We start from the raw sequence: 11,124 nt of genomic DNA on the forward strand, positions 1-11,124 counted from the left end.
AAAGCTTTTTTTGAATTATAAATATCTTATTTTTGAAATACGCGTTAATATAAAGTATATAAATAATGTAAAATAAAAGTGATTGTGTAGAATACAATACATAATGTTAAGTATTTATTATTGAAGTAATATTAGGATTTTGAAAAACGCTCCAACTTTTGATTGGTTTGAAGTCCTCATCCCATTAATACAAACCAACCAAGTACAAACAAAAATCCTATCTTTAACTTTAATAAAACAACAAAACTATGCCTCATACTTTAACGACTAGGACACAGTAAACCAATTAAGTTTTAAAATAAAAACTATTTTATCAGATTTATTATCAAACTGTTCAATACCATAGATAATTTTACCTTTATCTTTTTATTATATTATTTTTCAATAACTAAAACTTGTTTAATCATAAGTTTGGACGTAGAATTTATAATTAAAAAATAAATATAATCAAATCTTAAGTATTTTGTTTAGATAAAATAATTTTTTTTATAAAAATATTTAATTATTATTAATAATAATAAATACTTTATGTCACATGCTTTCCTAATGCAGATTTCATACAACAACAAATGGGAGCTTTGATTAATGTTGACCAATAGTAAGAGAGAGTAGAAAATTAATGAATGGGGATTATGGTTATTAAATCGTAAGAATATATACATTAGTAGTTTCGTTTATTTTTCTATAAATTATTATAAAAATAAAAATAAAAAGAAGGTAGCAGAGTGTTTGTTTGCTCATTCTTCGGTCCTTGTCTTGTTTTCTGATACCTTTGCCTGCGCTTGTTGCAGTGAAAATCCAAGACACATGAATACATGATTCCTCAACCATCTTATTTTTCCAACACCCTTTTATCTGTCATCTTCCTCTCTCTTCTTCACTTCACTCTCTCTCTCTCTTGCAGCATTTACCCCACTTTTGCACTTTCCATTTTTCTGGCTTGGTCCGTTTCTCTCTCGAGTAGTTCATAACTTAGTCTCACCAAGTTTGTTAGGGAGATTTACACTATGACCAAGCACTTTCTTCTGCTCCTTTTTGCAGTATATGTTGCTGCAATTGATGAAGGTGAGTAGGAAGTTTTAGTTTCCTACATAATATTATTTGTTATTGTGCTTTCTTTGCAGACGAGTTCTCTGTCAAGGGATCCAGGTTTTTCCACTTTTAATGTTACGTCCATTTCCCTTTGGTACAAACCTGAGTTGGCATTGTTCATTTTGCACTGGTAAACTACATTTATTTGAGCTGCATGTAACAAGACATTAGCCCAGACACACCCTTACTTGCTGTTCATTTTCACTCCTCACATACCAAGCATAACATCATAAGCCTGGCTGTTGAAAATATTTTCTATTATATTTCAAAGGCAAGGGTTTCTGAGCCCTGAGAGGCATGGTATGGAGTTGTTTACAGTAATGAATTAGTCCATTGTTCTGGTTTACCCCTTTTTCCCCCTCTTAGTCTCAAAGCATGAGTGCTTCTGTACATGTTTCTTATTTTGACTGAAAAAGTTGAGGTAGCTATTAATGAACATGTGTAAGATAAAATTGAAAAAAGAAGAGGGTTGATATGCTTTTATTAATTGACCTTCTTGAATGGTGATGCGGTCCACCAGTGCTATTCCAATATATTAAATGGGGTAGGACGTATTTGTAGTGCTTTCCCTCCACATTTGGATAAGTGTATACTCTACCACTTTTTACATGTCTAAGTTATTTTGGAATAAGCCTATTTTACTTTTTCTGAATATGACCATCTTGTTAAAATTTCCCCACGTCACAAAGTTTAAATCTTCAAAACAAAGAAAATCAACCAATTTTTCATTTATTTCAAATACTTACATTTTACTAAAGTAGTTGAGCATATTTCATGACACAATTAACGATTACATCATATTTCCCCCCAAAATCTGGATTGTTTTGAAGAGGAAAATGTGCAAAGAATCTGCCTAGGCCAGCCTTGATTATTTAACCAGTTAACCAGTGATGACTTTAGTCTGAAACTAGTTTAATGGATCTTTATGTTTGTTACTTGCAGAGCCTTTCATAGGGGTGAACATTGGAAGAGATCTCTCAGATATGCCTCACCCCACTCAAGTGGTGGCACTACTTAAAGCCCAGCAAATTCGACATGTTAGATTGTATGATGCTGACCAAGCCATGCTCATTGCCCTTGCAAACACAGGAATTAAAGTTGCTGTGTCTGTTCCTAATGAAGAGATCCTGGCAATTGGTCAATCAAATACCACAGCTGCAAAGTGGGTTTCGCGTAATGTGGTGGCACATTACCCTGCCACTAACATAACATCTATTTGTGTTGGTTCTGAGGTTTTAACTGCCCTCCCCAATGCGGCAAAAGTGCTTGTTAGTGCCCTTAAGTTCATTCATTCAGCCCTTCTGGCGTCCAATCTTGATCACCAAATTAAAATTTCAACACCCCTTTCCTCTTCCATGATCTTTGACTCATTTCCACCTTCACAAGCCTTCTTCAACCGCTCGCTGAATCCAGTCTTGGTTCCAGTGCTTGAATTCTTGCAAACCACAGGCTCTTATCTAATGCTCAACACCTACCCTTACTATGACTATATGAAGTCAAATGGTGTGTTCCCGTTGGACTATGCACTCTTCAAACCCCTCCCTCCAAACAAAGAAGTCATTGATTCCAACACCCTTCTCCACTACTCCAACGTGTTTGATTCTGTGATTGATGCAGCATACTTTGCCATGGCTTTTCTCAACTACACTAACATTCCTGTGGTGGTGAGTGAAACAGGGTGGCCCTCAAAAGGTGACTCTAATGAACCAGATGCAACAGTAGAAAATGCCAACACTTACAACAGCAATTTGATCAAGCATGTGCTTAACGTAACTGGAACTCCCAAACACCCCGGCATTGGTGTTAGTACTTACATCTATGAGCTCTACAATGAGGATGCAAAGGCAGGTTCATTGTCTGAGAAGAACTGGGGTTTGTTTGATGCAAATGGGAAACCTATTTATGTTTTACAGTTAACAGAATCAGGAGGAGTGTTGGCAAATGACACCACCAATCAAACTTACTGTGTTGCAAAGGATGGTGCTGATCCCAAGATGCTGCAAGCTGGAATAGATTGGGCATGTGGACCTGGCAAGGTGGATTGCTCTCCTTTGTTGCAGGGAGAACCATGTTATGAACCAGACAGTGTGGTTGCCCATGCAAATTATGCTTTTGACACTTACTATCATCAGATGGGAAAGTCTCCTCAGTCTTGTGATTTCAATGACATGGCTACAATCTCCTCCACCAATCCTAGTAAATCACTAATTCCTTTAAAATTATGGTTGATTTCATATGTCAAATTTTAGCTTCTTGTAACTAAGGACATTTTGAATGACTGCAGGTCATGGATCCTGTGTGTTCCCAGGAAGGTAAGACATTAGCCATTTTTGTTCATTTGGTTAGCTGTGATGTTTATTTGTGCTTACAAATAATTAATATGTGTGAACATGTGCAGTCTTGGCAACAATGGCACCTTCCCTAACGTCACGTTATCATCAATGAATTCCACAAATTCAGATTCTTCGGCCTGGAATCTGCATGGTGGTGAGTTAGGAATCAGAAGCCTTCTAAAGATGATACTGCTTCTACTCTGGGGAGTGGTTTTGCTATAAATTTATGTACCTCTGATGTGTATTGTTGAGTTTAAAAATTAGTGCTACTTCCTTTGCATGTACTTATTCGCCCGTGCAATTTTCTTAGAGGAGTGGTAGCACCATCATTTTTCATCTATTACAATCCTTTTGTTATTATCATTAGCTGTCTCAAACCCACAAAATCACAGTCACATGGCAAAGTTCCGAGTTGTTGTTAATCCGAACAATATTGGCTTCTTTGGTCATTCATGTTATGCGAATGAAGAATGGTTATGATGTGTGGAGTGATGCTTTGCTTTAACAAGCCAAAGGCCGCAAGGTTCCTTCCTTTATCAAGGAGGTATGCATCTTGTGCTTGAAAAAAATACACTTTTATCATCATTCATTTTTAATAATATTTTTAATAAATTTAACTCAACTTATAAATCGATTTAGTATAAAGAAGGTACCGACTTAATATAAAGGAAGGTTTATAATTAGTTATATACAATAAAACTTAAGACTTAATGTACTAATCTTTGTTCTATGTAAAATTTTCAAGAATAACATCTTGTATAATTTGTATATTCAATATCCACAATACAATCATCTTAAATATTTATGTCATTGGCATAACTACAAGATATCAAAGTTATTCCAGGATTCAAATAAACCATTTTTAATCCAATAAAATTATACTTAATATAATATAATGAATTTCACACTAATTTAACTATTAACTATATTTCTAATATAAGGTTTACTAATAATAATAACTTGAAATAATGAATGTAGCCAATTTTCTCCAATGTAATATCACTTCTTTTTTAAGTTGTTTAACCAATACAAATAAATGTTAAAGTAGTCATAATTTTTTTTAAAAAGGATATTGATTTAAAAACCAAATATATGATTAAAAGTATTGATTAATCAAGATTAATCTATCCTAATCAAATGTACATGTGCGTCAACTCAAATGCATGCAAACAATATAAATATCTCGAATTTAAAAAAAAATCTTACTCTAATTTAAAATTTTGATAAGTTAATCTTAAAATACTCTTAGGTCAATTTAATGTGAGGCATGCAAACAACATAGATGTTTCCAAATTGTTGGCTGAAAAAATTTTACTCTAGTTAAAAGTTTGATCGATTAGTTTTGATATACTTGCGTCAATGTGATATCATGCATGCAAACAACATAAATATCTTCAAATTGTTAAAAAAAAATTACCTTAAGTAAAAATTTGATATAACTTAATCTTGATATACTCCTGCGTCAATAATCTGATCCGATACATGCAAACAACATAAATTTTTTCAAATTGTTGGGAAAAAAATCTTAGTCTAATTACAATTTTAATCGATTAATCTTGATACACTTTTAGTAATCTTCACAACTGTAAAGTGAGATAAATTAATCAATGTCTAACTAGAATTTAGAAAGATATAAACTAATAATTTTATAAATGAAGAATGAGTTATATATATTCGTAATTTGAAACATTAAAATATTCCTTTTCCATTTATTTTAAATCACACTCGTATTTTCTTTAATTTTAAATTACATTTACTTCCTTTTAAAAAAATAAAAATTGTAGTTACACTTATATTTTTTAAGTAGACATACATTTCCTTAAGTTTTTAATATATGATACTCATTTTTTTAAATATTTCTAAAAACACTAAAAGAAAAGTTATTAAATAAAAATTAAATTTAGAAAAAAAATTAATCATTTATTGATTAAATTAGATACTATGTTACAAACTAAAATTTATTGATATCTAAAGTAATTTTTATTATTAATAAAACTTTACACAATGATTTCTAAATTGGTTAACTACCAAATGTACTAATATTTTAAATTCTAAATTTGTCTCTAAAAGATTAATAAATATTAATTTAAAATATAAAATTGTTTGTAACTAAAAATTTGATAGTTGATGACTAGATAACAATTTATAAACTACTTTATAATTTTTTGTTAATAATAGAAATTATTTTAGATATTAATAATTTTTTTAGTTTATAAAATTATTTCTAATTTAATCAATATAGTAACTAATTATTTTGATATCTAAAATAAAATTGATTGACTAAAATATAGTGTTTTTCTATATTTTATTTTGTCTACAAATAAAATTATTGACTAAAATATAGTAATTTTCTTTTTTTCATAAACATAAACATTTTTAAATGCAATTAACCTTATTTTCTTTTGTTATTTCTTTCTACTTTCTAAATTAATTATCATTATTAATAAATTTAAAAATTTTATCTTTACTATTTATTAATATAATATTTATAATTTTTAATAAAAATAAAAAATATAAAAATGTATTGAAATTATAAAATGTCTTATGCCAACAACTTTCTTGTCTTGTTGTAATAAACAAGGAGGAAGTGTTTCGTAAACCGATCTGGCTTAGTTTTAAAATTTTATCCCCTTATCAAAATTAAACAAACATATTTTATATTTTTCTTTTACACTTATTTTTTATTTATAAAAACACAAAAACTTTATACATAAAAAAAGAGGAAATAAATAAATAAAAACAAAAAAAAATATTGGTAAACAGAGGAGGCTTTTCATTGATGGTGAGTCAAACCATGGAAGCATTGAAAAAAAGTCACTGCATATTCGTCACATAATTTAATGATGCAATAAAGTTGAAACATCTAAGAACATTCAAACACCAGCACATCATCAAATCACTTTTTAAAACTTGGGTTAGTCACATACTCAACCACAACACCATAATATTCGTATCTCAAAAAACCATCAACATTTTTCTTTCAAATAAAATAAAAATAAAATGCTAATATTCAAGGTCAAAACTTGTGCATCCACTTATTTTCTAACAAATATTATAGGAAAACAAACCTGAAAATATCAATTATTACTCCATGCACTAAACTATGATTCTTCATCAAATATTTTAAAAAATAATAAAGTAAAATAGTTAAATTTACAAAAAATCATGATCATCGACTAGATGTATTATTATTAGTTTTCAATATTTGATAAGAAAATATCTATCATTATCAAATTATTTATTTATTTAATTTGTATACTTGCATATTGATTCTATTTTTATTTCACAGTTAGAATTTATTCCTTGTACGAGTATTTTTTAGTAATTTTTGTAGTCTTTATATCCAAAATAATAGAAATTAAAAAATATTAACCTTTGGACGGAAAGTTGGTGAATTTAAAAAGCCTTTAAAGAGGAAAGTGACGATGTGAAAATGTTGTAATCTCAGTCTCTTCTTCTTCGTCTATCTGAAGCTACATGCTATATTCTGTAGAGCCTCACACACGAGAATCTTCCATTCTTGCATACATGGGATTAGCACATTCCTATTCAATGTATTAGTGGGAGAAGAAGTAAACCCCAATTAAGCTTCTTCTTCTTCTTCTTCTTCCTCTTATTCTCTCTCTCTCTCTCTGTCTCTCTGATAGACCCACCCTCACAAGCAAACTCTCACCTTTCATCACCTACTCTCAAAAAGCTCCCAACTTTCACTCCTCCCTAGACACCCATTACATCAAAACCCCTCAAGTCCTATCCATGTCGGCTTCATGCGGGGTGGTGGAGTGCGTATTCGTGTTGGGCTGCGCACGGTGGCTCTGGAAGCGCTGCACCTACGTTGGAAGCTACGACAGCGCCACGTGGCCGGCCGCCACCGCCGACGAGTTTGACCCGGTGCCGCGAGTCTGCCGCCTCATCCTCGCCAACTACGACCCCGATCTCCGAAACCCCCAGTACTACAAGCCTGCCCCCGGCCACCGCCTGAACCCGGACTGGGTCGTAAAGCGCGTGACCCATGAGGACACGCTCGGCTGTGCGCCGCCCTACCTCATCTACCTCGACCACGAGCACAAGGAGATCGTGCTGGCGGTGCGTGGCCTCAACCTGGCCAATGAGAGTGACTACAAAGTCCTCCTTGATAACCGGTTGGGGCAGCAGATGTTCGACGGCGGGTACGTGCACCGTGGGCTGCTGAAGTCGGCGGTGTGGCTGCTGAATAGGGAGTCGGAGACGCTGAAGCAGTTGTGGGTGGAGAACGGTTCCGAGTATGAGATGGTGTTCGCGGGTCACTCTTTGGGTTCTGGGGTGGTGTCGTTGTTGACGATTTTGGTTGTGAACCACAGGGACCGTTTGGGTGGGATTCCTAAGGAGAAGATTCGGTGTTATGCGCTTGCTCCTGCCAGGTGTATGTCCCTCAATTTGGCTGTCAAGTATGCCAATGTCATTCATTCTGTTGTTTTGCAGGTTAGAATTACCATACCTACCCAATCAGTTTTCTATCTTCATTTCACTGTTTCTTGCATATATTTTCATTTGAACGTATTCTCTAAGACTTTTTTTCAGCCTGACCATGGTGTCGCTGTAGTTTGTTTATGTTTGACCTTCTCCCTAAACGATTCTAATAGTAAAGTAAATTACATAGGTTGTCCTATAAGTAGAAATCATGTTTAATATTACTTTAAATACTAAAAAATTCTTCAAATTACTTACTCCCTGAATTATACTGATATACATCAACTTAGGGAGTAAACAGATGGATTTATTGTATTACTTTAGGGACTGTTTGAAAGACAGTAGTAGTTTGTGGATGCAGTTAGTTATTTATTCCCTCTAATTTATTTTCTTAGTTGGTCTTTCATTGCGTCAAAGATTGGCATCCCTTGAAGCAAATATTTATAGATTTTGCATCTTTTTTTAGTTTGATTTCGTGTCTCCAGAATCGGGTTGAAATAACTGGACTTTGTATAAATTTTTACATGTTCAGTTCTACTTTGAGTAATTGATTCTGAAGGCATAAACTGATCTTTATAATAAAAACATTTAAACATAAATCATATCACTTTAAAATTAATTCAGTTCAAAATCAATTTTGTCAATGATCCATACACACACTTGGGCATTTTGATGTGGTTTTCTCTCAACATAAATCCTAGAAGACCAAGACAGGATATCAAATACCTCTTTAGTGAGACTGTACGGCCTAGAAACTTGTGATTTATTGGTTGAAATGATGTGTAAATAAAATTAAATTGCAAAAAATATGCAAGGCAAGATGTAATTAATGTATAATATGTGAATAATATACAAAAGTGAAATTATTATTTCCAATGTCTTCGTTTTTTACATAGAACAGTTAGAATTTCTTTTTCCCCATCAACCTGCTTGGTGCTAATAATCTTATACAGAGTCATTTGAAAATGTCCATTTATTCAATTGTATGATGATGATTCTGGTTCGAATTGTAAAAGTTGAAGTTTTTTTATTTTTCTGGTGCAGGATGATTTCTTGCCAAGAACGCCCACTCCATTGGAAGATATATTCAAATCTATATTCTGGTAGGTACTGTTCCTTCTGTGATGGATATGGCCCATTGGATTTTAACTTTCAATTTGCTTTTGGTTTTTGGTTTTTTTTTTTTTGTTTTATTATGGAGTATGGTAAAATATCATCATGATCCCCCAGGCCTTGATAATTTAAACAGCTTGCCCTGCTTATTGTTCTTTGTCTGCCTGAGAGACACTTTCATACCTGAGGGTAGAAAGCTTAGAGATACAAGGAGACTTTATGCGCCTGGACGAATGTACCATATTGTGGAGAGAAAATTTTGCAGGTATTGACTGCAAATTGTTCCGTTCTTAGTAAGCTCCTATACCAGCATGAATGTTGTGGGAATAGTCATTGTTATCTTGTTTAATTTGCTTGGTCTGTTGCAAAAGTAAAATAATGTCCTCTCTAGTTGTGTTAATTCTTGTGAACCATAGACAAGGGATTTTGACTTAAACAATCTTAAAAATCATTGCCATTGATTGTATTATTGTAATTGTTTTAATTGCTAGAAAAGTGGTCACTTAGAATAAGACCTAAGTACTGAAATTACTTTGTTTAATATAGTTTGCTAGTAGCATGAATCATGATTGATGGAAATCCCCTTTTCTTCTTATGCCTAAGGAGTTAAGTTACATAACAAGTAACACATTTCTGCAGTTCTGCTTCTTTATTTTCTTCTTTTCCTTTGATCAATATCCTTCTTCACCTCTCCTGTATATATGGTTTGATTAATTGGACTCGTCAAACCTAGTATCTTTACTGAAAAAGTCATCCCCAGTTTCATTAGACTGATGCAAGTTATTATTTTGTCTTTTGGAGTAGGAGAGCTTTCATGTTTTTGGGGTTCTGAGACTCTGATGTTTTTCAACTGCAAAACTAACCGTCAGCCATGCACACTTTATGTAATCTTGAGTCCTTGGTAGTTCATTCATATGTTCCCTTCCCATTGTCTGGATTTCCCAATTTTTTTCCTTGTAATAAGTTCTTTGACTAAAGGATTCAGTATTTCACAAATTTTAGCATGTTTTATGATCCCCATAAATGAATAATTTCCGAAATTGATGTTGGCTGACAAAGGAATAGTTCATGAAGTGTGACTGAGAAATCTTATTCATAGTCAAATCTTGTCCTGAATTACTGCTACATAGTAATATGTTGTTCCTGATAATGAAATTCATTATTGTTTGGGGAAGACAGATGTGGGAGATTTCCTCCTGAAGTGAGGACTGCTATTCCTGTTGATGGAAGATTTGAGCATATTGTCTTGTCCTGTAATGCAACATCAGATCATGGAATTATTTGGATTGAAAGGGAGGCTGAGAAAGCCTTGCAAGTAAGGAAATACCCACCAATTGATTTTCTAGTTGCTTTTTTCGAACAATGTTTCGTAATCTGAAATGGGAAAAAGGAATAGGAATAGAAAACTTGTTTGGTTTTTGTCCGTGTTCTTTGAAGTTTACAAGTTTACGCTATCAGTAATAATGTAATAAATAGATGAATGTTGTGTTGAAATTTTCTTGTTTTGTGCATGTAACGAAATTGTGACTGTTATTGGTATTCCCTTTTAGTTGATGAAGGAGCAGAGGTCTGAAACTGTGACAGTTCCTCCAACGGTACAAAAGTTTGAGAGGTTGAAGACCATAGAGAAAGAACATAGAGATGCTTTGGAAAGGGCTGTAAGCTTAAACGTGCCTCATGCAGTGGAGACTGCAGAGGAAGAAGCGTCGGAGAAGAATGAAGGTGAAGAAGCATCGGGTAATGGAGGTACCCAATCATTATCTAACTGGGATCAGGTTGTTGAAAAACTCCTAAAGAAGAGTAACACGGGAGAAGTAAACAATGTCTCGTCATCATAACATATTTCTATCTTTCCATCCATTCATATATCATAACATGCTTCTTTTGTAATTCTAGGCAGTCTTCATTTTGTTAATTCATTATGTGTGAAAATATGAATTACAGTTTCATATGTTGAGGACTGCTATTTATTTTGTATACTTTTGTAGTAAATAGAAATCAATCAATTTTTTCACCTGTTATGAAGTAGTGGGAAAAAATACCATTGTCATTGAGAATATCTCTCTTGACATGGTCTGAATTATATTTTATTATTAAATTGTCATGTCAAGACATTCATTATGATTTACATTGTCTT

At 33.0% G+C, this 11,124-nt stretch overlaps 2 protein-coding genes across 11 annotated transcripts; both read left to right on the plus strand.

Moving 5' to 3' along the window:
• The first annotated feature begins 667 nt into the window (after nucleotides 1-667).
• On the plus strand, nucleotides 668-3,905 carry LOC137814957 (glucan endo-1,3-beta-glucosidase 2). Its single transcript, XM_068617935.2, has 4 exons — nucleotides 668-1,065; nucleotides 2,035-3,288; nucleotides 3,377-3,404; nucleotides 3,491-3,905. The coding sequence occupies exons 1-4, from the start codon at nucleotides 1,008-1,010 to the stop codon at nucleotides 3,645-3,647; spliced, it is 1,497 nt and encodes a 498-aa protein (XP_068474036.2). The 5' UTR covers nucleotides 668-1,007; the 3' UTR covers nucleotides 3,648-3,905.
• A 2,944-nt stretch (nucleotides 3,906-6,849) lies between these two features.
• Nucleotides 6,850-11,001, plus strand: LOC137814958 (alpha/beta-Hydrolases superfamily protein). Of its 10 annotated transcripts, none has more exons than XR_016514923.1 (5): nucleotides 6,853-7,886; nucleotides 8,919-8,977; nucleotides 9,105-9,280; nucleotides 10,167-10,302; nucleotides 10,538-11,001. XR_016514923.1 is itself a non-coding variant. In XM_068617936.1 (5 exons), exons 1-5 carry the CDS (start codon nucleotides 7,182-7,184, stop codon nucleotides 10,823-10,825), a joined length of 1,317 nt encoding a protein of 438 aa, XP_068474037.1. In that variant the 5' UTR covers nucleotides 6,853-7,181; the 3' UTR covers nucleotides 10,826-11,001. The 10 variants fall into 10 exon arrangements, 4 of the variants coding, with proteins under 4 accessions (XP_068474037.1, XP_090150181.1, XP_090150186.1 ...); XR_016514922.1 differs by having other exon boundaries at nucleotides 9,105-9,252; nucleotides 10,163-10,302; XR_016514920.1 differs by having other exon boundaries at nucleotides 9,124-9,280; nucleotides 10,163-10,302.
• The last annotated feature ends 123 nt before the right edge of the window (nucleotides 11,002-11,124 follow it).

Source organism: Phaseolus vulgaris, chromosome 1, assembly GCF_051622355.1.
Source record: "Phaseolus vulgaris cultivar YP4 chromosome 1, ASM5162235v1, whole genome shotgun sequence".
Taxonomy (NCBI): domain Eukaryota; kingdom Viridiplantae; phylum Streptophyta; class Magnoliopsida; order Fabales; family Fabaceae; genus Phaseolus; species Phaseolus vulgaris.

What these genes read in the sequence shown, in the direction of transcription:
- LOC137814957 (XM_068617935.2), top strand. Translation starts at nt 1,008, where the DNA reads ATGACCAAGCACTTTCTTCTGCTCCTTTTTGCAGTATATGTTGCTGCA. An exon ending in TGTTGCTGCAATTGATGAAG is followed by an intron (nt 1,066 to 2,034) that starts GTGAGTAGGAAG and finishes TGTTACTTGCAG; the next exon opens with AGCCTTTCATAGGGGTGAAC. An exon ending in TCCTGTGTGTTCCCAGGAAG is followed by an intron (nt 3,405 to 3,490) that starts GTAAGACATTAG and finishes GAACATGTGCAG; the next exon opens with TCTTGGCAACAATGGCACCT.
- LOC137814958 (XM_068617936.1), top strand. Translation starts at nt 7,182, where the DNA reads ATGTCGGCTTCATGCGGGGTGGTGGAGTGCGTATTCGTGTTGGGCTGC. An exon ending in ATATTCAAATCTATATTCTG is followed by an intron (nt 8,978 to 9,123) that starts GTAGGTACTGTT and finishes TAATTTAAACAG; the next exon opens with CTTGCCCTGCTTATTGTTCT. An exon ending in GTGGAGAGAAAATTTTGCAG is followed by an intron (nt 9,253 to 10,166) that starts GTATTGACTGCA and finishes TGGGGAAGACAG; the next exon opens with ATGTGGGAGATTTCCTCCTG.